Source organism: Ochotona princeps, chromosome 4, assembly GCF_030435755.1.
Source record: "Ochotona princeps isolate mOchPri1 chromosome 4, mOchPri1.hap1, whole genome shotgun sequence".
Lineage (NCBI taxonomy): Eukaryota > Metazoa > Chordata > Mammalia > Lagomorpha > Ochotonidae > Ochotona > Ochotona princeps.
Window position 1 is genome coordinate 40,524,600 of NC_080835.1, and position 25,975 is coordinate 40,550,574.

The 25,975-nt window shown below is 49.9% G+C and overlaps 1 protein-coding gene across 6 annotated transcripts in view; it reads left to right on the plus strand.

Annotated features, from left to right (window-relative positions):
• PLEKHA7 (pleckstrin homology domain containing A7) overlaps nucleotides 1–25,975 on the plus strand; it is a 211,446-nt gene that overhangs the window by 162,401 nt on the left and 23,070 nt on the right. For all 6 annotated transcript variants that reach the window (XM_058663296.1, XM_058663297.1, XM_058663299.1 and 3 more), the window contains 5 exons: nucleotides 4,883–5,332; nucleotides 13,607–14,129; nucleotides 14,964–15,050; nucleotides 17,576–17,629; nucleotides 25,900–25,968. In XM_058663296.1, the coding sequence (XP_058519279.1) occupies nucleotides 4,883–5,332; nucleotides 13,607–14,129; nucleotides 14,964–15,050; nucleotides 17,576–17,629; nucleotides 25,900–25,968 (1,183 nt within the window). The remainder of the gene's footprint in view (nucleotides 1–4,882; nucleotides 5,333–13,606; nucleotides 14,130–14,963; nucleotides 15,051–17,575; nucleotides 17,630–25,899; nucleotides 25,969–25,975) is intronic.

A 25,975-nucleotide genomic window follows, 5' to 3' on the forward strand; every position in this document is an offset into this window, starting at 1 on the left:
TGTGAAGAAAACATTTTCCCAATACCAGAGAGAAGCAAGAATGTTCTGTAAGCAGGCACATAGCATCCCTGTGGTGCGCTGAAAATAGAGAAGCCCAATTCCAGCTGATGAAGGGCTCAGCCCCTTGTGTCAATCAGGGACTGCATTTGTTGCTGGTTACATAAAATAACTCAACTTCAGGTGGCCTGGGGAAGGAGGACTTCAGCTTTTTCACAGAACAGATCTGGAGTAGAGAGTTCATGCCGGTGCTGCCATCAGAGAGCTGAACTGTTTATGGCCGTTTACCCAGATGTTAGCACATGGCATTCATTCATTCTAACCGTTGTCACCTTACAGTTCAGCAGAGAGTATATACTCAAGGCAAGAGAAAGGGAAGGAGTAGCTAAGTCTTTGAAAGACCTCCTTGGAAGACCGCACCTAGCATGTTCTGCCATCTCTCGTTGGTTCAGATCACCATACTATCACTTCTAGCTACACAGGAGGTTAAAAAATGGAAGTTTTATTTGTTTAAAAATAGATGTATTTGAAAGTCAGAGTACACAGGAGTGGAAGGTGCAGAGAGAGAGAGAGATTGAGAGAAACAGAGAGAGAAATCTTCCATCTACTTGTTTACTCCCCAAAGGGCTACAATGGCCAGAGTTGGCCCAGTCTGAAGCCAAGAGCTTTATCCAGATACCCCACATGGGTGCAGGGGTCCAAACACTTGGGCCATCTTCCATTGCTTTCCCAGTGCAATAACAGGAACCTGGATTGGCAGTGGAGCAGCCAGGACTCAAAGCAACATTCATATGAGATGCAGGCACTACAGGTAGAAGCTTAGCTTAATATACTACAGAAGTAGTCCCCCACCGGTCTGAAAACGTAAATTTTTGCAGGCTGTGTTTCTGCTTTGGTAATGTTGGGGCAAAGAAAGCCAAGACTAAATAATGAACAGTCAAGGCATGTTTTTGCATTGGCGGGCATCCTGTATGCCAGACAGTGTATTGAGTTATTTCTGGGCCTTGCCTCCTTTAATCTTCACAACACCCCAAGAAACGTAACAGCTGCTGTTCCATTTCACAGATGAGGAATCTGAGGTTAAAGAGGTCAGTTGTCCAGGGTCATCAAGCTTGGGTATAACAGAGCCAACTCTTGAATCTAGATCTTTCTGGTCTGAAGCCCTGAATTTGTGGTTTTCAAAAAGTGATGCCTGTGGCCAAAATGGTCCTTATATTTCAGCAGTTCTCTGTGTTTTTGACCAGTCATTGATTCCAGGTGTCCTCTGTGACAACGATGACTTGCTTGGAAAAGGCTTGTGTCACCTTAGCTAAACATTTCTGCTTTGCATGGCCGGGTCCTCTGAATGACATAGTCGTGACGGCCTGGGGTGCTTTATTCTTTCATTGTGCTAAATTGAGCATCTTAGATCTCCTCTGTGACAAGTCTCCTGATTTGAAAAGCTGTGTGTTGAATTGTGAAAGATGCAGGACAAGACAAGAGCTAGGAAATCTTGATGTCCTTGAGTCTCATAATGTTGGGAGTTAAATGTTTAGTCCAGATGAGGTGGAAGACTAGGGACCTCAACTCCAGCTGTTGCAGCCACTTGGGGAGTGAATCAGTGGATAGAAGCAGAAATCTCTGTCTTTCCTTCTCTCTGTAAATCTGATCTGCCTTCCCAATAAAAATAAATAAATCTAAAAGAGAGCAAAGAAAAAGTTTTGCCAAACCCTTTTAAACATTTCCAGGAAGTACCGGCATGGATGGGACTGTGTATACCAAATATATGCACGGCAAGAGCTAAGATTTTTGAATCTGACTGTGAAGATAGCTTTTAGGTTAGAAACAGTGACAGTTGCTGTGACTGGGGATCAGTTGGTCAGGATGACATTAAATAGTGCTACCATCATCAAATTAGGATTTGGAGTTGCCTGGGTTTGAAAGCAGAGGCAGTTTTCTCTGCTGTTTTCTTAAGCCCCAAATGCCCATCCCCATGGGGAATATGTGGGCTCAGTAAATGCACTGTAATTAATTAGATAAGAAGGAACAGTCAACTTGCGGTTGCTTGAGCTGAGACACTCTTCTTCTTGGGTTGTGGAATTCAAGAAGCTCTCTGTTCCCTTCCATTCCCTTATTATACATGTCAGGGGCATATTTGTTGCCACCAACAAGTGTTTCTGACAAGGTGCTATTTCTCTTTGCGGTGTGAATAACAAGAGGAGGGGTTACTTGGCTCTCCCGGTTGGAGTAACCATTTGGAAATTTCAGAGCAAGGGAGAGCAAAGCAGTGTGCCAGGTTCTAAAACTTCCACAACTCGAGCACAGTGAGACCCAGGGGTTTAGTCAAAACAACATCAGCCTTAACACAGCTTCCATGAGGATTTTTTAAAAGAATTATTCTATTTTTATTGGAAAATCAGATATACAGAGAGGAGGAGAGACAGAGAGGAAGATCTTCTGTCCATTGATTCACCCCCTTAGTGGCCATAATGGCTGGAGCTGCACTGATCTGAAGCCAGGGGCCTGGAGCCTCTTCCAGGTCTCCCATGCAGGTGCAGGGTCCCAAGGCTTTGGGCCATCCTCAACTGCTTTCCTAGGCTTCAAACAGGGAGTTGGATGGGAAGCAGGGCTAGATTAGAACTGGTGTCCATATAGGATCCCAGCACGTGCAAGGTGAGGACTTTAGCTGCTAGGCTACTGCAAGTCCCTATGAGGGACTTCTTGAACTTGAGGAATGGTAAAGATAAAGGCCAATTGGCCTGGGTAACTTTGAAGACTGTTGGTTGGGGTTATGGAAGATTAAACATAGAATGGAAGGACAGAGTTAAAATACCTATCGTGGGCACACTGTGGCCCCGAGAACTGTGTCCTTATAACCGTACAGCAACACTGCTTTTCCTAATGTAAATCTATGTCCCTGAATGTTTTGGTAGTTCCCTACTGAGTATTAGTCAAGGAAGCCCGCAGAGCTCAACATTCCAATATGCCATTAAAAACTATGTGTTATGGGATTCCTTCCAACAACAATAACAGAAATCAGACTCAAGCTACCTGAAGTGAGATGGGAAATTTGTTGGATCACAATCATGAAGTCCAAGGATGTGTCTGGTTCAAGCGTGACTGGGTCTAGGTGCTCAGGCCAACGGCTTAGGACTCTTTGCTGCTTATTTCACTCTCGAGCAGCATCTCCCCACATAGTTGCAGCAGTTCAAGGCTAGCTCCAATCCAAGTCCACAGGCTAATTCTAATTAGTCTGGATTGGATTATGTGTCAAACCTTGAAGCAATCACTGAGGGTCTGGAGTCTCAACTCAATGGGGAATAGCAGAGTAAGCAGCACCAGAACCACAGCCAGAGAATGAGGCAGGGTGATCCTAAGGGAAAGTTGAAATGCTGCTGTTAGCACGGCAGTGGATCTGGGGTGGGTGTGGGGAGGAAGGATGCCCAAAGAAGTGTCGCACTGCCTCACCCCCTACATAGACAAAGCTTAGGGTTTCCATGGAAAAGACCCTGGTACTTGGACAGTGAGAAATGTGATTGCTTTTTCAGTTGCCCAGGCATTTAGTTAAGGCCAGGAGATAGGCCTGCACACCTGAAGAAGCACAGCTAGCATGGGCATTCGTATTTCTGTTCACTCAGCTAACCCTCAGACTGTCTGATTCACCTGAGTTTGTACTACTAGTTGGTGGTTGAAGTTCTGAGGTTATTGCAAGGACATCTGGGACATGGCCAGCGAGGGGAATTCGTAACTTTTCTGTTATATACTCCCTTGTTGAAATGGACACCTCAGGCTTGGCCTATTTAAGCAGTGGTGGAACTTAAGGCCAGAGGGCTTTAACCAAGAAGTAACACTAGACCGATGGCCCCATCTCCGGGTCCCTGGTAATATTTCTGGCCTGCCTGGGATGCAGCATGCTCCCCGTGCCTGTCCACCATAAATTCTGCAAAGGTTATGGAGCCACTGCTATACCACTGAGCCAAGCGATTAACTTGGATCCTGTCCTAAGTGTGACAGGCAACTTACAATGGGACAGTCATGAATGAGAAGGCCTCTACTATGTCCCCCAAAGCTCCTCTTCTAGCTTCAGTTCACATCCTGACCTATGACCCCACCCCCTTCTCCTCTTAAGTTTCCAGATTTGCATGTGTATAGGTCAAACACACACGCGTAGAAAAGCAGTCACACGTAGGCCCTGGAGTCGACCTGGGGTGAAGCCCTGGCTTCCTCTGTCTCAGCCGGTTGATCATTGGTCATCCCTGGGTCTTCATGTCCTTCCCTCTGGCATCTGACTAACAGTAACACTTCACAGGTACCTGGGTCTTCATGTCCTTCCCTCTAGCATCTGACTAACAGTAACAGTTCACAGGTAGGTAAGTGTGCTCTGCTTCAGCTGTCCCCTGATACTGTAGAGAGGCAGTCATATGAAGAGATGCCTGTTCTCTGAAGATTCTGACTTATGCTGCCAGCTGCACTAGATTCTAGCAGGAGAGATCTGTGGCTCAGGAGCATTCTGTCCAAGCCCCAGAAAGAAAAGGGACAAATAGCAAAGGAAGCAGGAACAGTGAGATGACAGCTCAGGCATGGCCTTCTTGTGAATGTCTCATGGATTCATTGTTTCATTCAGTAGTGTTCATAGAAGACACACTGATACTCCTTACTGGTCATCATGGTAGGCATGCTGGCCTACTGCAATCTGTCAGATGGACTTTAGCAGGAAGAACTTATCTAGTTGGGAGTTGCAAGAGCAGACATACATGGTCCCAGGGTGTTTCCTAGAGGAGATGACACTTAAGCCAGAGCCCCAAGGCAGAAGTAGGTAGGCAGACAGAGCAAGGGGCTGGGCATGACAGGTGTTCCTAGCAGAGGTGAGTGCTGGGAAGAACCTAACGTGTGCTCTTGTTTGCAGGGATATGGAGAAGGAGCGACAGGCGGTCCCCCAGGCCAACCACACAGAGTCCTGTCGAGAGTGTGGTCGTGCAGGCCCTGGACACGCAAGGGATTGCCCCCACCAGGGCCACGATGACTCCTTCGGCTTTGAGAGGCCGGAGCAGGAGGAAGAAAGGTACCGTTCCCAGAGGGAGCCGCTGGAGGGCAAGCGAGACCGGAGCAAGGCCAGGTCCCTGTACTCACCTGCCGAAGAAGATGCCTTGTTTGTGGATCTACCCAGTGGTCCCAGAGGCCAGCAGGCACAGCCCCAGCGTGCAGAGAAGAATGGCCTGCTGCCTGCCTCCTACGGCCCTGGAGAGCAGAACGGGACTGGCCCCTACCAGCGGACCTATCCTTCCAGGACCAACCCTGAGAAGCTCAGCCAGAGAAAGGAGTCCTGGGCGAAGGTACAGAAGGCAGAAGGCAGAAGGTCAGTAACAGACCAAGCTCACTGTTAATACTATGCTTAATAAGGTAGTGATAGTAGCTGTCGTTTCCCTGGCACCTGCTGGGTAAATGTTGGCCTTGTAACTCCTTCCCTCTGTAACCTCTGGAAATCCCTGGAACTGCCCTTTTAGGAGGGAGTGATAGTCCTCATTTGCAGACGGGGAACCTGAGGTTTGGACAAGCAGAAAAGAACCTGCCTGGGGCACACAGAAAAATGGTAAGGTAGAGTCCAAGCCCAGGCCTGTGGGTCTCAGAACCCACAGGAGATGCCATGGAGAGAATGCGTGAGGCACGCTGTAGGAGCTAGAGCTGACCTCCTCCTCTCACTTTTTCTGTGCATCCAACAAATGCTTCTGCAAACTAGGATCATCCCGCTCCATTTATTAGTCCCAGGAGCACAGAGGAATGAGCTTAGCCACACCCCTCCTTTCAAGAAGTAGCTTCTGCTTATTTGCCAGGCATGCATCTCTTACTGGTTTGCAAAGCCCTGCCTTTGTCTTAGAGTCACCTCAGACTCCTTAGGGCATGTTTATGAACAACAAGAGTCCACAGCAGCCACCATGCTGCCTCTTCATCATGAAGAGACAGCAGAGTCTTCTCTGCATCCTTGGGCAGCTAAAACAAGCCACTGACCAGAGAAGACAGCAGAGCCTGTTGCATCCAGGCTTCCCAGGGGCTGACCCAGCCATGGCGCCACAGCCTGATAAATGCCACACTTTGTCCTCTGTGTTGGCAAGGCCCAGACTTTTAGTTTGTGGGCTTGGGTGGCAGCAATGCTTCTCAGGGAGTAGCCTGGGCTGGTTTCCAGGCAGCTGGCAGGGGGCAGGGTGTGCACAGGAGGGCTATAACTACTTCAGTCTGGCCCAGCTGGGCAGAGGTTAAGTCACGTTGGAAACATCCTGTACAACTAATGAACATTGCTGTGGAGCAGGCCAGGAGAAGTGGAAGGCCTTCTGTGCTATAGGTGCAGGCAAGCCAGGAGAGGCGTGATGCCTCTTTGGCCCCACCTGGCATTGACCAGGCAGCAGCTCTGTTCAAATGTTGTATGTTTTTGGAAACAAAATCATGTGCCCAAATACAGGGGAGTGAGGCTGCTGTTGTGTGGATCAAGGTAGGCCCCTGGCAAGAGGTGCTAAGATGACCTTCCTGCTGAGCGAAGGCAGCAGAGTTTGTGTTACGCAGCTTCGCATACTCCCTGTTAAGGGATGTGAATCCTGTGGGGAAAAGTATAGGGAGCCACTGGTGAGTGATGTATATTTCACAAAGAGATTAGGACCCGAGGGGAGAGGCCACTGTGATGGTGTAGGATTTGGAGGCTGAAGCTATATAAGATGTTCAGCAGGATGAGGGAAGAGGGGGATAAGGAAGAGTCTTGGGAAGGCTCAGGAAGGAACAGGTGAACAGGGATTGCATTTCTGACTTCTGGGTGATAAAGGTATCAGGTGGTGCTGAGGCTGCCTTTCAGGCTTGGCTTGGTGAGTAGGGAGGTATGGAACTGGGCACTGAAGGGAAGCCATAGGGAGGAGCAGGCTGCCTGAGGAGTGTGGTGCCTGTGACGTGTCTGGGTAAAGGTGTCCCATAGGCTGCACAAAGCAACTGGAGGGAAATTTGAAAATTTCTGCTCTAATTGGGGCCACAGTGGATGCCCTGGCAGTAGTTGAGAACTATGATTTTTAAAAATTACTTAGTTAATCTGAGAGACAATAAGCTGTCATCCACAACATCTACAGGGTGCAGGGGCAGTGTGTAAAGCTCAGAACTCAGATGAGCTGCTATCAGAAGCCGGAGCTGGTGTCAAACCTGCCACTCTGATGTGAGATGTGTACATCTTAACCACTAAACTGAATAGCCACTCCAAAGAAATGATTTTTAAAAACTGTTATTTATGTATTTGGAAGGGAGACAGAGACAGAGAAAGCCATAGATAGACAGATAGATAGATAGAGAGAGAGAGAGAGAGAGAGAGAGAGAGAGAGAGAGAGAGAGAAAGAGAGAGAGAGATGTGTTCTGTCCATTAATTCACTCCCCAAATACCTACAAACCCACAACAGCCAGGGCTGGGCCAGGCTGAAGTCTGGAGCCAGGAGCTCCATCTTGGTCTCTTGCATGTGTGGCAGAAATCCAGGTCCTTGGGCCATCATTTGTGCTTCCCAGGTGTATTAGCTGGAAGTGGGATCAGAAAGGCAGAGAGTAAGCTGGGACTTATACCAGACACTTGAATGTGGGAATGCAGGTGTTCCAAGGAACTCAACCCGCTGTGCCACAACACCCACCAGTGGAGCCATGATTCTTACCCATGACTACAGTTTGGCCATTTGAGGTCCTACCCCAAAGCCTTTAGGTGACGTCATGACATCTCTGTGTTTGACAAACCTCCCTGGGTGATATTCTGTACAACAAGAAACTGTGGCTCTACTGCATGCTGGAATCACCTGCTGAGGTTTAGCATTGACTAAGCTCTAAATCCCATTCCCAGAAACCCAGTTCCATTGGTCTGTGCTGCAGCCACACATCAGGGTTTTTAAAAAGCACATCCTTCATCCCCCCTTCTCCCTTGATGCTTCTCATGTGATCAGGGTTGAGAATCTTTAGCTCAGAGTAGACAGTAGCCAAAGACCAAGACAGACCAGGGAATGTTCAGCCCAAGTGTTAGGCAGAACTCTAGTCTCCATAAAGGATGCTGAGCAGGAGATGAAGGAGGAAAAACTGGCATGTTCTGTGGGGAGATGCAGTTAGGAGGACTTCAGTCAACAGCACAAGGGGCTACAAATGAGGACTTCTCCCACTGATGCACCTGCCAAGTTTAGGTGCTAAGATGCGCACCTAAAACAGAAAATCCAGAACGTCAAGATCTCTTCACGTCTTTGGGTCTTTGGTTCAATGGCAGAAAACTTTTCTTATCCTGAGTTTCTTGCTGGGCTGACATAGACAGCCCTGAATAGAACTAGAAGGTTGAAGTCAGGTCAGGAGGCAGAGACAAGAAAGATCATGAGGATGACATAGCTGATGAGAAACGCAGTGTGGCTGGGGTGCAGAAAAGAGTGGTAAAACTGAGCAGCTGCTACGCAGTTTTACGCTGTTTGGTTGTGAAATGTGTCTACACAACAGTTTCTGTCAGCCTACAAACCTGTTATTCACAGTGGCGCGAACGTGGGCGCTTGGTCAGCGCATCAGGGAGCTCTGGGAGGTGCTGTGGAGGGTGTTAGATGTTATGGGGTGGAGGTGGGAGTTCCAGCCATTTGAGATTGCTGACATCAAGTCTGTAGGAACGAACATCAAGTCTGCAGGGTGGGGTCGGAGCCATTGACTACACAGTGAGAGAATTTCCAGTTCGGGGGTAGAAGCAGATCTCAGAGGGCTAAAAAGTAGATAAAAATGAAGAATCGATGGCAGAATATAAAGAAAGTGTGGTCAGTTTCTGAGTGAGCAAGTGTTGCCCTCTCTCTAATCTTTCATTTGTATCTAATTTTTTTTACTCATTTGTGCCTTAAAAAATCTGCATCTTTTATTCCCAGTGTTTTTTTTTAAAAATAATGTTTGTAATCTCTGACAGTAAATAATCAACAGTGTGGCTACTTAATAAAGGGGCATCCCCCCATTTTCAATCTGAAAATGTAGAAGATGGAGACCTGTGCTGATTGTATCACACAAAACATATGAAAGAAATGTTGAAAGGACGGTGATTTGGAATGCAGTATGGTCTTGTAGCCTTGGCTTTGTACTGCTCAGGGAATTCTTTCATAAGTTCTTAAAAAAAAATTTTTTTTTCATTTTATTTTAAGCCAGACAGAGAGATCTTTGCTTTACTGGTTGATGTCTCAAATGCCCACAACAGCCAGAGCTGGGTCAGGCGGAAACCAGGAGCCTAGAACATGATGGCCAAGTTCCCAAGCCATCACCTGTTGTCTCCCCTTGTGCACTGACAGGAAACTGGGGTAGAAATGGAGGCAGGACTCTATACCAAGAACTCCGATATGTGATGTCAGCATCCCAAGCAGTCACTTAATTGTGCCATCAAATAATTTCACAGTAGGCTTTCAATATTTGGAAATGTGTGTTACACTTCATATCATTAACCCCTTGCAGAATATGATCTGTAGCATTGACTGATATGTACTTAGATTGTTAACACATTCTGAGTACTTGTCTTGAAACTCTAGCCTTCCAGTTCTTCTCCTAGTGTTTTAAAGTAAAGCATATGATGGTATTTCAAAAAGTCACTGGAAAGAAAATGGAATTAAAAGAAAAGTTAATTTTGGTGCAAGCATGTCTGGAATCCACATGTAGTTTTCTTCATAATTCATGCTTTTTTTTAAGTATTTATTTTATTTTTATTGCAAAGTCAGATATACAGAGAGGAGGAGAGACAGAAAGGAAGATCTTCCGTCCAATGATTCACTCCCCAAGTGAGCCGCAACGACCAGTGCTGTGCCAATCCGAAGCCAGGAGCTCTTCCATGTCTCCCACACAGGTGCAGGGTCCTAAGGCTTTGGGCCGTCAACTGCTTTCCCAGGCCACAAGCAGGGAGCTGGATGGGAAGTGGAGCTGCCGAGATTAGAACGGCGCCCATATGGAATCCCAGTGCGTTCAAGGCGAGGACTTTAGCCGCTAGGCCATGCCGCCAGGCCCCATAATTCATGTTTTTTGTGAACTTTTTCAAGACCTTTCGTCCTTGCCAGATAAAAAGGCATGGGGACAGGGAGTTGGGGGTGGGGTGGAGCAGAGGACTTGAAGATTACAATAAAGACCACAGTGGAAAGTGGCAATCCTACTGGGTGGGGCTTCTGTTGTTGTAAGTGATTAACTGAAGTAGCTGTATCAGAATGTCCTTTTATGACAGAAGCCCGAGGCCAGTGAGCAGGGTTGTGCAGGTAAACTTAGAACCCCTTTTGGGTAAGACTGAGTGGGGGTAACCAATGGGTTGGCTGTCCTGCAAAGCTGCCCTGGGTGCTCCCACCTGCTGCAGGTGCAGGTGGGGTATATGATGGTGGGAGGCTGAGGGGGTTGCCGTGAGAAAGTCTCTCACCCCTCTCATGGTCCCTGCTCCAGCATTGGTTGGTAGCTCTGCTTCAGCCTCTGCAGCCAGGGTTCACCATCGGCCTCGCTTTTCTGAGGCAGGCAATGCACAGGTGGGGGACCCAGGTTAGAGGTGAGCTCAGGACTTCAGGGCATGTCCTGTGGGGTCCCCTGACCGTCTAGACAGTATAGGCAGGCTTCAGGAGAGGGCTGCAGATGAGACAGAGGAGCATAGGGGTGAAGATGCAGCTCAGACGTGCCTTGCACGGCTTGCCCTATGTTGTTGCAGGATGAACAAAAACTTGGAAAGTCCTGGTGGAGTAGTGAGGATTCAGGCGCTGCCTCTGCCTCAGGCATGCGCTCAGTAACTTAGGAAAACCACTGGCAAACCGTGCCCTCTAGTGGCAAGCCAACCTGCTTGCAGACAGGAGGAGTGAGGCTTGAGACCTTTTTTTGTTGTTGTTTAATTATTCATTCATTTTATTATTTCATGATACAGATCCATAGGCTCCGGAATTTCCCTTCCTCCTTCTCCAAATCCCCACTCCCCTCCCCCTCTTGTTTCCCCCATGTTGTTACAATAGCGTAGTCCTTCACAATCAGTCCTAATCCATCATTCTATTTAATTGTATCCTGACTTTGTAAGCATGGACAATGGCAGAGAGTCCAGCATCCTATTGTCAAGACACATTCAACGGTTTCGTTAGGAGTCCATCTTTGATTTGGAAGTATAGATGCACACTGCATTGTATCTTCACACAGTTACTATACATCCCCTTAAATGAAAAGCCATAAAATAAAATCAGTAGCAGAGAGAAAAATAGAAAATTTACAACATCCTAAAGTTAAATCACATGCTGCTGAATGAGCAATGTGTCACTGAAGAAATGAGAATCAAAGACCTTCCTGAAGCAAATGCTGTTGTGTGATCTAGGAGTCAGTGCGAAGTTTAATAGGAAAAACAAAAACTTTTATGAATGAGTGAAAATTAAAACTAATATCAAACCTCCTAATATGTAGCCAAAACAGGATTGACAGGGCTATTGATCTCACATTTTGCATGAAGGTTGCCCTATATCAGAGAGAAATTATGATATTTGTCCTTTTGGGATTGACTTGTTTCACTAAACATATGGTCTCTAGTGGGGACCATTTGGTTGTAAATGGTAGAATTTCATTCTTTTTAATGACTGAGTAGTATTCCATGGAGTTTCTTTATCCAATCCTCTTTGGACAGGCATAAGGGGGTGCTGTTGTAAGGGTAGGATTGCAGATCCTTTTCTCAATTCAGATTTCATTTCCTTTGGATGTATTGCTGAAGTGGAATAGTTGGGTCTTATCGCAGGTACTGCCGTAGTTGCAAAGGTCATTATTAAGAAGGAGAGAAAAGCTATGATATTTGAGTGACAAATGTTTCTAATCCTCACCACAACTTTTAAGTGGTTGTTCCAGTCTCCATAATATATGTGAGGAGAACAAGACTCGGGGTGTAAATGACGCTCCCTAGTTCTGAGAGCCAGAGTGTTGGAACCATACAAAGGGCTTTGCTAAAGCTCTGCATGTCTGCCCTGAGACTGATAACCTGCATCTGAAAAATGTGATCTCTCACTGATAAGTCACATTCTTATTTAAGGGGTAAATGTGCTGTTGTGGTATATGCATGTAAGCCAATTAACATATCTACCACTTAAACTACTTTAAGAATGCTTAAAATTATTTTGATTTTGTCTTAAAGGCAGAGACAGACACACACATACACATCTACCGTCCTCTGGTTCACTCCCCAAGTGCCCACAACAGCCAGATGTGTGCTGGGCTGAAGCCAGGAGCCCAGAGCTCATCCAGGTTTACCATGTGGGCAGCAGGGACCTGAGTACTGTAGCCATTTGCGTGCTTCCTCCCAGGGTGTACATTAGCAGGAAGCTGGCTTGGATACAGAGAAACTCCAACTTGAATGAGGCACTCCATTTTGCCATGTAGGCGTCTTGAATAGCATCTTAAACACAACACCAAATGCCCACCCCTTCTTTTCTTTTGTATTAAGAGCATTTAAAGTCAAGTGGCTATATACAATGCATTTAACTACAGTCACCACACTGTGGGACAGACTCCTAAAACTTATTCCTGGACCCTGTGCGATTGGCTCCTGGCTTTGGATTGGCTAGTCCAGGCTGATGTGACCACTTGGGGAATGAACAAGCAGATGAAAAATCTTTCTGTTTCCAATAAAAATAAATAAATTGTTAAAGTTTATTCCTCTTTTCTAATCTCACCTTTGCACCTTGGACCACTGGTGTCCCCGTCCCCACACTGCAGCCTCTGGTAACCGCTGTGCTGAGTTCTGCTTACATAGGTTTTCCTTTCTCAGATCACATGTACCTGCCAAGATCAGAGAGTACCTGTCTTTCTGTGGAAGGCTGATCTCAGTAGCTTGCCTTTTGCTTATGTATGTTATTTTATTTTAAAACATTTATTTTGATTGGAAAGGCAGATTCGATTGATGAAGAGAAAGAGAGACAGAAAGATCTCCGTGGATGTTGAGCTTGTCATGTTTGTGAGACACCCTTTGCTCCCAGGGTGGGGACACCCTTGGATGTGGAGCCCTGGGTTCCTGGCTTGCCCCAGCTTAGTCCTGGACCTAATAGGCCAGAGCAGCAGGAGAACAGCAGGGAGCACTGCGGGCTGAGGGTGAGCACTGAGAGACCGCCTAGGTTGAGCTGAGGTTTCATTCTGTGAACAGCTGGAAATATTTGGGGCAAAGGAGTGAATGAATGTCAGCAGAATGGCAGGGTGAAAGGCATTGGAGGGTCTCGGAGTTGTCCGAGGGGAGAAAGTTGGTCAAACTCTGAAGCAACTGCACTAAAGATCTGTAGGAGCCTCCAGCGCTTGGAGCTGAGAGTCCAGGCAGAGGGGCATGGAGGTAACATGGAGAACTGGCCGCTCTTTCCCAGCTGTGTGACCGTCTGTTGGAAGAGCTGACAGCTGGCAGGAGACAAAGGGAGAGTAAGCAGGTGGAGTCACTTGGCCTGGGAGAGGATGGGCATCAGGGCTGGCAGAGAAAAGGGTTTTGGAGTTCTACCAAGAGGAGATGCGTTTGCAGCCCTGAGTGCCCACCAAAATCATTTAGGGCTTTTCCAGATCTCCCCATATACTCAGACCTGTGTGTTCACCTTGCCCTGTTCCCACAGCCTGCCTGAACCCTGGCCTCATTGCCTGACCTGTCCTTCCTCTCTCTCCTCAGCCTGACTTTGGACCAGACCTTTCCTCGCCAGGGTCCCAGCCAGTCCCTGTCCTTCCCAGAAAGCTACCAAACTCTCCCCAAGAGCACCCACCAGCCCTCGGGGAGCTCCTCGCCTCCGCCCCGCAACCTGCCCAGTGACTACAAGTATGCCCAGGACCGAGCCAGCCACCTGAAGATGTCGAGCGAGGAGCGCCGGGCACACCGGGATGGCACCGTGTGGCAGCTTTATGAGTGGCAGCAGCGCCAGCAGTTCCGCCACGGCAGCCCCACAGCACCCATCTGTGCCGGCTCACCGGAGTTCGCTGACCAGGGTCGGAGCAGAAGCATGCTGGAGGTGCCCCGCTCTATCTCCGTCCCTCCTTCGCCCTCGGACATCCCACCCCCGGGGCCACCCAAGGTCTTTCCGTCCCGGCGGCCACACACACCAGCGGAGAGGGTCACTGTGAAGCCGCCGGACCAGAGAAGGAGTGTGGACATCTCACTCGGCAGTTCTCCCAGGAAGGCCCGGGGCCACGCCAGCAAGGTGAGCCTTAGGAAGCTCCACCCAGGCTACCAGCTCATGTGCCAGGCTGAGCCTCCTCTTGTTTGAACATGCATTTGAACAATCTGGGGTCATAGTGATTGGTAGCATTTCAGCAGTGCTTTTAGGTATAAGGTGCAGTCCTAAAGACTGGACTTTTTTCCCCAACCCTTTGAGGTAGCTCTAGATTATACCCACTTCACAGATTGGAACTCTGAGGTATTGATAAGCCAAGTGCCTCACACAGGTTCACACAACTACAAGTCAGCTTTCTTACAGCCTGGGAGGCAGAAAAAGATCCAGTCAATTTAAGTCTTTTTTTTTTTAATGATTTTATTTACTTTATTTAAAATGCCAATTTGTAAGACAAGTCTTCTACTTGCTGGTTCATTTCCAAAATAGCTGTAATAGCCCATGCCGGACTGGGCTGAAGCTAGGAGCCAGAAGCTTATTCCGGATCTCCCATGTGAAAACAGGGGTCCCAGTACTTGGGCCATCCCCTCCACTGCCTTCCCACGCCACAAGCAGGGAGGGGAATCAGAAGTGGGGCAGCTGGGGCCTGAACCCTCGTTTATGTGGGAATGCAGGCACTGCAGGGGGTGGCCTCACCTGCTATGCCATGGTGCCAGCCTCTCTCAATTTAGATTTTATCTCTCCAAGTGGGCTTCTGCAGTTGATCTTAGTTTGACCCAGAGAGGCAGGGTGGGTTCCCGTGTTACAGTTGGGTAGGAGTCCGAGAGGTGATGTAGCACATGGTGGAGGGTCCCTGGGCGTGGGTGGCAGAGCATGTGGCTCCAGCCTGGTGCTCCGTGTGACCTGTTATGTCCCTGCTTGCAGAACTCCTCTCACCTGGACCGCCGCTCCATGCCCTCCATGGGTTACATGACCCACACTGTCAGCGCCCCAAGTTTGCATGGCAAATCGGTAAGCAGTTCCTCATCTCCTCCTTCAGGCAGCAGACATGGGGCAGCTTACAGGGACGGGCCTTTCTCTCCCCCATCAGATGCAGTCCACAGGGCAGCCATGAGCCTGTTGGCACTGCAGGACACTAATGCCCACAGATGTCCCATGGCGTGTGGGGTCCCCAGGCTGACAATGGAGTCTGTCCCAGGCTCTAGAAGGGCTTGGGGGTGGAGAGCAGGATCATTGAGGAGCACTGGGCCTGTGTTCCCTTTCCAAGTAGCATTTTCCCGGAAGCCTCTGTGTCTCTCTCGTCTCAGTGATTCCCTTTTCTGCTTCAGTGGTTGGGTCTTGGATTGATTAACTCTGTATTAACCCACTTGAGGCCGCACTGCTGGTCACTGCCTCCCTGACCAAAATGGCCTCCCACCAGCCCCGTTGCTTGCACCGATGACGGAGTGAATGTGTGCAGGGTGAGCAGTGTGCTTGTGCCGGTGGTGTGACCCCATGGTGACTGACTTCCTGCCCGTGTGTCTGCGCACTCGCAGCTGGAGGAGCTCTCGCTGCTTCTCGCCCGGCTGCGGCGGCACCAGGCCAAGCTGGCCAGTGTGCGGAATTTCGCCGTGGGCCAATTACTGCAACACCAGCTGACCCTGCCCTCCTGCCAGGTCAGCGCCAGTGGGCTTACGGGACCGGGGCAGGAGCCTTGTGGTCCCTTGTTCTTGTGCTGTGGTCTACACTCGCTTCCTTGTTCTTGTCTTCCTCCCCTGCCTGTCTGCTTCTGGCTGCTGTTGCCAGATGCTCTGGGGCTGGGGAGGGGCTGCATGGGGCTGGGAACCCTGGTCTGTGGCTTCTGTGTGTGTGTGTATGTGTGTGTGTGTGTGTGTGTGTGTGTGTGTGTGTGTGTGTGTGTGTGTTGACTGCCAAGTTAGCTGTGTGGTCATGTCCGGAGGGCTATGGCAGCTGTTACGCCTGTGGCCAGTGTGGCCTCCCTGGGGATGCTGAGGACATGGGGAATGTTGAGCAGACTGGATGGACAAAGCAGGGTGTTCTCTCTTTTCCAGACAGTGCTCTGCTAGCTCGTGGGAACCTGGGCGGAGTTAGGCAGGGATGGAACCGTGATCACATGCAGAACACACATCTGAAGCCTACAGACTGGAGCCAGAGTCAGGGCCTGCCTGCCTGGTGTTCTCGGTCATGACTAGGACCTTGGGCTTGGGAGAGCAGGTTTTAGGGAGACTGGGAGACCTTGGGCGGCACAGACTGATGTCCCAGTGGGTTTGTTGTCCTCAGGTAGGGAAGGTCCCTCCTGGTGACAAGGGTGACAGGACTGCCACTTCCTTCACTGTCCTGTGTTAGTGAGACCCAGGGAACTCGGAAAGAGTGGACTGGTGCATGCCCATAAGGCACAAAGTTGGGTGACTTCTTGTAGTGTTCCTCGGCTCTGTGCTTCTTACTGCCTTGCAAAGAGTGGAGGGGCTGGGGGTGGGGAGAATCCAAGTACCTATGAAACTGTGTTACATAATACAATGTAATTAATGAATTAAAAATAATAATAATAAAAAAAAGATATTAAAGAAAAAAAAAAGAGTGGAGGGGCTGGGCCGGCTGAATACGTACGTAGGCATGGGTTAGGGTATCCGTTATAGACAGAAGTCCTTGCAAGATACCAGGTGTCCCTGGCAGTGGGCCCATAGGCTTTCTGATGCCTAAAACCCTGCCTGCACTCCTGCTCCCAAAGTAGATTTATGGGATTAGTTTACATCAGAGCTGCAAGCAAGGGCCCTCACCCACTGCCCAACCCGTTTGTCCACTGAGGGAGTGCTGGCTGGGCTGTCCTTCTTATACTTCGGCAGCCCCTTCCTGTGCCCACAGGGTCTGTAACCTGCTCTATGAGGGAGCAGGGTTCTAGGCAATCTGGTTTTTCTTAGTTTTTGCTGTTGCCATTTGTGGCACAGGAGAACTTGATGGATTGGTTGGGCTGTGCAATGGATAGAGCTGATCCCAAACCTTTCTGCAGTAGCTCCTGAAATGGTCACTCTGACACCATGCTAACCAAAAAACAGCCAAATGTCCAGGAACCCTCCAGCAGCTGCTGGAACCCATTGTCACACCCCCCAGCTCACCTTCTTGGGCTTTTCAAGCACCATCCATACCTATCGGGGTGTCCACCTTCATGCATGTGAAGGGTGCCCCTCTCAGAGTGGAGCAGGTATGGGGACTGTTTCCAAGTGTACCTCCTCATTCCATCTTCTGAGCCCAGCTGCATGGCTGCTGCAGCTCTTCAGAATTACCCGCCCCCCTGCCCTGCCCAACTGATGCGGGGCCCGGCTGGCTTTCCCCACGTGACCTGCAGGGTCTGCCATGCTGCCGAGGGTGCTGAGCTGTGCCAAGATATGTGTGCTACCTCCGTGGCCCCGGTGGTGTGTTGGTCTGCTGTCCCCAAGGCTGTGCAGTGTTGCTGAATCACACACAGAGCCCTGACTTCTGCAAACCCTGTGTGTTCCTAACAGTTTCCTGCCCTCCCCACTCCTTTGCTTCTTTTAAAGGCTGACGATACCTACCTCCAGCTGAAGAAAGACCTGGAGTACCTGGATCTAAAGGTGAGTGAGGCCAGGGATCCTGCTTCCCCATGGCAAGTGCCCCTGGAGGGCGCTGCCCAAGGCCAGGCAGGTTGGGTGGATCCAGCTACCAGATGTAGGCGTCTGCATTCTGAGCCAGAGCCGTGCGCTCTCTCACAGCCTCAAACCCTGTCCTTTGCAGTGGCTCATGCATTACAGTGCACCATCTCAAGCTCCTCCTTCTTGGGGTTGGAATCAGAAGTGACCAATTCCATTGCAGGGGCCTCCAGTGGGGGCGGGATGTGTGACTGGTTCAGCGTGCTGGACCACAATGACTTGGTGGACTCTGGTGCTGTTGCTCGGGGAGCAAAGTCCACTTGGAATGGTGTGGCTTTGAGTCTTGTCAGTAGCTCCCCACCTCCCCCTCCCATTAGGTCACAGCAAGTGAACCCTGGGTTGCCCCTGTAGCTGATAAGGCCCAGGATCCAAATCAACCTTGGAAGCAGAGAAAGGTCCAAAAAGCCTCATGTGGGAGCAACAGGCTTTTTGCCTCAGAGAGCCGCTGCCGTGCCCTAACTGCAGCTGTCTGCAGGCACCCACTGTGAGAAGGCTTCCCTGCCTGATCCTATGTGAGCTGGCCCAAAGGAAGTGGCTGTGAGCAGTGGTGAGGGGCCGGAGAGGCCTCCCTGCATCCCCAGGGACATGGGATCTTCGGGCAGCAGGGCTGTGAACTTTCTGCCCTAAGGCAGCAGCAGATGGAGAAGCTCCAGTCAGCCAGCTCATTTAGGGATCTGTGGGACACTTGCATTGTCCCCAGCTCTGCAGAAGCCATGGGCTGGGGGTTGGGAATGCCAGAGGAACATCAAGTCTCCCTAGTCTTTAGAAAGTTCCTTAAATAGTGCAGGCGGGGAAAGGAAGCAGCCCCAAATGACAGACATGCATCTTTACGCCAAGTCGGCTCAGCTCCCAGAGCTGCGATGATGGGAGGCAGTGTTTGTGAGAGCACCGGGTTGGCTTCTGGGAGGAGATGGCATGAGTGTCCAGCCTGGAAGAGCCGGAGGTCTGAGTTTGATTGAAACTAAAGGGGGAGGGGGAGCCTTGGGAGGCAAGGAGAATCCAGACATGGCAATGTAGCTAGGGCCTTGGAGAGAAGGTGGAGGTGGGTCACGGAGGCCCCGACTCTACTTTAGGGATCAGGAAAGGAGCAAAACGACAGACCTGGCTTTAGGATGTGAGGTAGGTGACGAGGTTATCTCAGGGTCTAGATGTCTTCCAGCTTGCATATCAGCCAAGTCACACAGCTTAAGTGAGTAATGGGAAGTAGTGAAACTGCAGGACTTGGGACTCCCCCATGGCTGGGTGGCCCAGTCCGCCCTGCTGCATCCTACAGGGACAGGCAAGTCCTCTTCACCCCCCATGGAGAGAAGAAACCCATGCTCTTCAAGACCTTGGAATGTTGCTTTCTCTGCTGCGGACACCAAGCCGTGCACTTGCTGCGGAGCGTGCTTGGCTGGGCTGGAGACAGGCTGCATCTGACCAGCGAGGTGCTGTGTGTGCACTCAGAATTCCATCCTGTGACTAGTTTTGTGGAATTAGTCGCTGTCTGTCATGGAAAATAGCTATGTCGGCTGCAAAATGTCACTGCTGCTTAAGCCATGCTGGCAGGCTGGTCTCCCACACAGGCTAGGCACACCTGCATCACACAGGAGCGAAGATGTTGCGCTGTATGTGTGTGTATGTGTGTGTGACAGTTCTGATACACCTGCCAGCGGTGAGGAGGCCTGCTCTGCCCTGCTTGGACCCAGCTGAGATGCAGGCTTCCCTCCTGGGTGTCCTACTTCAAGGTCCAGAACAGGGGTGGGCTGGGATCAGCTCAGGTGTGTCGAAGGCTGGCAGACCCATGGCTTACAAGTGTCCACTACCCAAATCTACCTGCTAAATCAAAGGAGAGCAGGCCACTTTCCAGTGCCAGAAGCTACGTTCTCGGGGCTCAGGCCACATGGTCACTGTTCTACTTCCCTGGGTGTGCCACCTTCTGCTGCCTTTCCTGCAGAACAAACATTATCCCCTATTCTCCCCAGCATCCCTGTGCCAGGAGGGAAGAGTCCCCTAGTGGGGAGCAGGTTGCAGGGAGTAAAGAAACCCAAAACAGGTAGTGCAGCTCCATGAAAGATGATTGAAGGAGCCAAGGACAGGCTAGGAGAGGCAGAGACTGTCCAGCTCTGGTGTGGGCCACAGGGAGGGTTAGGCAGGCGGGTGGCTGTCTCAAGCAGAGAGCTTTCAGTGTAGTGCAAGAAACACAACCCTCCCTTCTCCCCTTTCTTCCTTTCTTCCTTCCTTCCTTTTGTTTATTTGAAAGTTAGAGACAGAGATATCTTCCATCTGCTGGTTCATTCACTAAATGGTCACAGTGTCCGATGCTGGTTGTTTCAAAGCCAAGGGCTTTTTCCAGGTCTCCTATCTCCCCCTTGGGTGCAGGAGTTGAAGTACTGGAGCCATTCTCCACTGCTTTTCCAGGTGCCTCAGTAGAGAGCTGGATCAGATGTGGAGCAGTCAGGGATAGAACTGGCATCCATATAGGATGCCAGCGTTACTTGCTACGCCACCGAGCTGGACCCAAAGGCTTTTCTGGTAGGACCCCAGGTGTGGTAAACTGCCAGTCTCAGTGTACCAGTGAGGCAAATGGTAGTGATCTGAGAAGAGGGCCTCTGGACATGACTGAGTGCAGATCTAGATCCTGTGGACCACTGTGGGAGTAGAAGCAGAGCCAAGCATAGCCCCTGGGGGCCACCTGCTGGCAAGAGTTCACTTCTGAGTCCTTGCATCTGAAGATGGAACATGTCCCCACCTGGCATCTGATCTGCTGACCCCTGCCTTGTTGACTTGGGGTTCTCCATGTCCCTGTCCCAAGGGCCAGGGGCTTAAGGATCCAGAGCCCATCTTCCCATCTGATCAACTGGCTCAGCTTCCAAGATCAGTGAAGATTACTTCCCAATGTGGAACCTTTTATCTGTGAGGAAGCATCGCTTCCATGGTGCCCAGCAATCATACCCAGGCACCTGTCAGTCTCTTAGAAATTGTCCTGCCTAATGTGTATTTGGGGAACAAGTTTGCTTCTCTGGCATTTTCCTTGGTGGTGCCAGAGTACAAAGGGTCTATGTGGATTCAGCTTCTGTTCTGCCTGGCAGCACCTGGGCACTTGACATGCATTTGTCTCCTTTGACCCTCCCAGCAACCTTGAGCAGTAGAAACTATTTTCCCTGACTTAGAGACCAGGTACCCAAGAATCAGAGAAGTGACCTCTGCAATGTTACTCAACTGGGATTTGAACCAGAGACCACCTTCACACCTGCCTTGCTCCACATACCAGTGCTTTGCCCTACCCTGAACTTGTGTTCATGGTGTCATGTTCCCCAGCATGGAAGCTGCACGCCAGCAGGCTCAGGAGGGTGGGGCATGGAGTTTACTGCTACTGACCACCTGAGCTGTGTTTATGCAGCTGGGGAGCACACCTGGGAGCATGAGGGGGACGAGAGCATCTGTGATGCCAAGGCTCAGGTGATGCCTTGGGAGATGGAGAAGGCAGTGGTCATCTCTAGTGATGCTCTTGACTACACTGAGAGTCGCATGGCAGCTCTAGGTCTGTGGAGCTCTGGAACCTCGCCGATTATTTGAATCTAAAGTCAGGGATTCTGTGTCCATTGTCTGTTTCCTAAGTCAGCTTCTGGAGCTGGGACTGACAGTTTGTGACCTGGGAACACACATCCTATAGGATCACATAGGAGTTTGATTTTTTTAAAAAATGCAGATCTGGAGGGCCCTACTGAGTTAGAATCTGTGGTGCGCAGAATTTTGCCTCTTTATCAAGCAAAAGGGTAATTTTTGTGCAAAATTTGAGGTCTGTGAAGTGGAGATGAACCCTGAACTACTGAGGAGCTTTTAAAATGAATATAGATGCTTATTTTTTTTTAGCACTTAGAAACTGTGGTTTAATTGGTCATATTCAGGTATTATTCTTAAAGCAACAACAGCAAGGGCCTTGGGTGTTCTCATCTGCAACCAGGTTTAGAAACATTGTTTTGGGGATTGGCGTTATGGCACAGCCAATTAAGCCACCCCATACAGTTCCAGCATCCCATATGGGTGCTGGTTCACATACTGACCACTCCACTTCTGATACAGCTTCTTGCAGCAGAAGATGGCCCAAGTAAGTGGGCCACTGCCACCCAAGTGGGAGATAGGATGGAATTTCTGGCTTCTGGCTACTGCCTGACCCAGCCCCAGCCTTTGTAGCCATCTGGAAAGTGAACCAGCAAATAAAAGATTCATTTTTTGTCTCTCTACCTCTCTCTCCTTCTTTCCTCCTCTTCCTTTCACCCTACCCTGGCTTTCAAATGAATATTTTTGTAAAAATTATTTTGATTCTCAAGTGTGGTCCCTAGACCAGGAACATCTGCAAAAGCAAGAAATTTGTTAGAAGTGCAAAATCTTGGGTCTCACCCCAGACCTGTTCAGTGGGAACGTTGAGAAGTAGATCCCAGTTCATCTGGGTGTTTTGTTAATCCTGATACCTGCTATAGTGCGAGACCCTCTGTATGGAGCAGCTGTTCACCGTCCTGGTACCTGTTAGAATCACCCATTGGGGCTTTAAAAACACTAATGCCCGTCCCAGGCCAGTTACAGCAGAATCTCTTTGAGTGGGACTTGGGCATACCAGGTGACTCAGGTATCCAGCCAAGGGTTAACTCTGCTGTCCTAGAGAGTGGAGGCTGTGGTCCCTGAAGGAGTTGGAAGCATCTGAAACCAGTGTTAAGATGTCATCATTGAGGTACACTGCAGGTGTTGTTGATGCAGAGAACCTGGGGTGAAAGAGATGCTGGGCAGGTGTGAGAAGGGACATGGCCCCATTCTGCACTCAAGGGAGCACCAACCGGGAAGCAAAGCTCTCCTCTGATGCCTCCTGGGCCCCTGAAGCAGAGCCAGGAAAGAAGCAGGCACTGAGGTTGGCACCCGCACGAAGCCAGCCTGTGCATAGTGCCCATGGGACCAAGGCGGGCAGTGAAGGTCATGAAGGTGCTGACCACTGCGAGGCAGCATCACCAGGTTTCAGACTGGTTGTCTGAAGTGTTCATTCCATGTTCTCCTGGCACCCCCATCTCCTGTCCCCCACCAGTTACCCAGATTCTGGCCGCTTCAAGTGTCGTTTCCTGTCTCACCTGTTACATTTTGTTGTATCTGCCTTTTTTGTCTGGAACAGATTAAAAATAATGAGCCTTTGATCAACGTGCTTTACAAAGTGCTGAAGAAGTCAGCACGGGGCTGTCGGCCCAGGAGGAGCGTAAGATGATCTGATCCGGGTCTCGGAGCGGGCCATTCCATTGCTTCTGGCTCAGTGCCGACTCCATCACTTGCTTAACCAGTCGCTCTCCTGACCGTCCCAGGCTTCCCGCAAGTCATTTTGATTTCTTTTCCTTCCACTGAAGCTCTCCCCGGCATTCCAGCCAACACAGCAGGCCAAGCCCCTCATCTGTGGCGTCCTGTGACTCCATCTCTCTGTGCTGCCAAGGGGTGGGGGAGCTTGCCTGGCTTGCCAACGGCTCATGTCGTGTGTCCATTATGCTTGTCTGCTTCCATGACCAGGAATTACCAGATAGAGCTGAGCGTGAGGTTCCTGGGAAGGGGTGGCCGTTACCAGTCGCCTTGGATCCCACTAGGGTTCTGGGATTCAGGTGGCTTTGCCCTGGGGCAGGATGTGCATGTCTCTGGACTAGACCAAAACAGTGCCCTCCCCAAATCAATGGATGTCCCCCACCTCCACCCCGCCTGTGACAGAGGTGTTGGGGGCAAGTCACCCACCATGTTTTAAACATTGCTATCAGAAGAGCACAATTCTGAAAGGAAATTTTGGTGGCATCATCTTGGTGAAGCTACTTGAAGTCACAGGAGCCTCAGCTCTCTGGAGCTCAGAAGCTACGCGAACAGCATCCCACGGTCTGGCCCCAACACCTGAGGCCTTCACTCTGTGGGAAACAGAGCCAAGGCCCCTTAGTCTCAACTGCTCACAAACTCCTGGGGCAAGCATTTGCCAAACAGCCTCAAGGTGCAAGGCCCTGGCCAGGCTGGGAGGTTGTTGTTGTCTGTACACTGTCCCTTAGTGAGGTGACTGCTGGGGTGAGGGGAGTAGATGACCCAGATGGCCTTTCTGAGCCCACGGCCAACTTACATGTGGGAGGAACATACTGCTGGGCAGTTAAAGAGAGCGAAGTCAGCATCTGCTCTCTGGAACTTTCAGTGCTTCTGATGCCTAACAGCACATTGAGGGAACCAGGGGAAGTCTTAGAAGAGAGGGAGTGATAATATCCTTGGGAAGAGAGAGAGGAGGCGTGTATATGCAGCATCCTATGAAGGCAGTGAAGAGCGTATTTTAGAACGCTTTTGTCTTTATGCATGGAGTATGGAGTGTCTCACTTCTTTTCTGATATTGCTGGATAAATGGAGCATTGCTCAAGTAGATTTCCGGCTTTATTGTTTAAGTATCAAAAAGATGATCGGCTGTAAAAAGCTTTAGTGAACTGGAGAGAATATTTCACTGAGGGACAAAATCCTTAAAGCATATCTTAGTTTGAAAGCAGTTCTATCCAAGCAGCGAGTCCAGGGTCATCCCTCCTGCAGAGGAGACCAGCGCTTTGTTCTGCCCTTGGACGCAGGCACCACTAGGGCTTCACTGCTTTTCCCTGCCTTTTCTCCTGGGTTGCCCCGAGTTGAAAGCCCAGGTCTCTCCTGGGCAGCTCAGCTATGTGTGGTTCACCAGGGTGAATTCCATGCTCTTTCTTGCCCCCCTCATCTCTCGTGGTATGGGACAGCACAGAAGTGTCCGTGGACTGTTGTGGGAGCCCGTGTGTCATGTACTGTGTGTATGCTTATATGTACACATCACCTGCTGGTTGGAAAAGCAGAATTTGGCTGGAGTTCTGATTTCTTCAGGAACCCTCCTCCCCAGACCCAAGGGTGTTTCCCTTTGGCCCATGGGCAGTTCAGTAAACGTTTGTGGAATGCCTTCCCTTATGCAGGCCTTGGGTTCAGGACCAAGATCAGTAAGGCCATGACCCCAGCCCTCTACTGTGGGACTGCAGGAAGTATGGGGAGTGGTGGGGCATGTCTGAAGCCCCAGATCAGTCATCAGCCCAGGTGTGGAGAGGCCATACTCTCTGACCTTTGACCTTTGGTTTTGCTGATGTGCTGATTCACAAAGAGAAGGAATATGGCAGGACAGCTGGGCATATTGGTTTGAGCTGTGAGGTGAATGTCTGCTAGTAGCCTTCTACCCCAGATTCACATTCACAGATGTGCACGGCCTCCCAAATGGAGTAGGAGAGGGAGTGCACAGGCTCTGGCCGTGCCTCCTGGACCGTCTGCAGAGCACAGACACACCTGTCTTGGCTAGGGAGGTCAGGAAAAAGGAGTGCCCTGTAGACCTGGCCAAGCTTCACCTTCACTTGGCCATTAGGGTGATCTGTTAAAAAGTGACCTCCCTTTACCTCCACACAGCTTTTAGTTAAGAGGCAGATTTAGGGGAAGTGAGCCTACAGAATGGAGAGTTTGGTTTAGCTACTTAGGAGTCAGTGTGAGATGGACAAATTGTCCACCCTGGTCAGGTGAAGGATGGGAAATGTGAAGTTCATTGGCCCCTAAGTTTGGATGACTTGTCTGTTGCTTTGTGTTTTTTTTTCTTGAGAAGACATGGTAACTTATGACTTACGTAAGTACATACCAGCTTCAGCAATTTAAGAATCCAGTAAAAACCCTGCGAGTCTTCTCCCCTTGGTCAGGACCTCTCCCGAGAAGGGTGGGGTGAGGGAGGAGGGCTCCTCCAGGGAAAGTGGGCTGCTTGGAGTCGGCCTGCAGGTCCACCCATCCCCCTGGGCAGCAGTGACGGACTTCTGTGATCAGTGCTTGTCCCCAGGTTCAGGAGCTCACCTCTGTCCTATCAGCAGCAAATCTCCCAAGATTCACGCTGATTTCTCACACTCACTTTGAGTAAATAACATTCTTCCAAAACAGATGGCCCTGTAGATTGAACATCTACATTTTCTTTAACTCGAGACGCAAGTGCTTCTAGGATCACAGAAAGGTATCGGTTTTACCTTGAAATGGAAATCAGCAAGGAAAGAAAGCAGCTACTGCTCGCCTTTTTGCCCCTTGTGTGCCATGCTCCTACCTGGCACTGCTGGGGCGTGCACCCATCGTAGAGCTTCCCAAGTCCTGATCCTCAACACTGTGACTAAATCCCCTTCACACTGTTCACCTCCCAGATGACAGGCCGGGACCTTGTCAAGGATCGAAGTCTAAAGCCCGTGAAGATCGCTGAGAGTGACACTGATGTGAGTA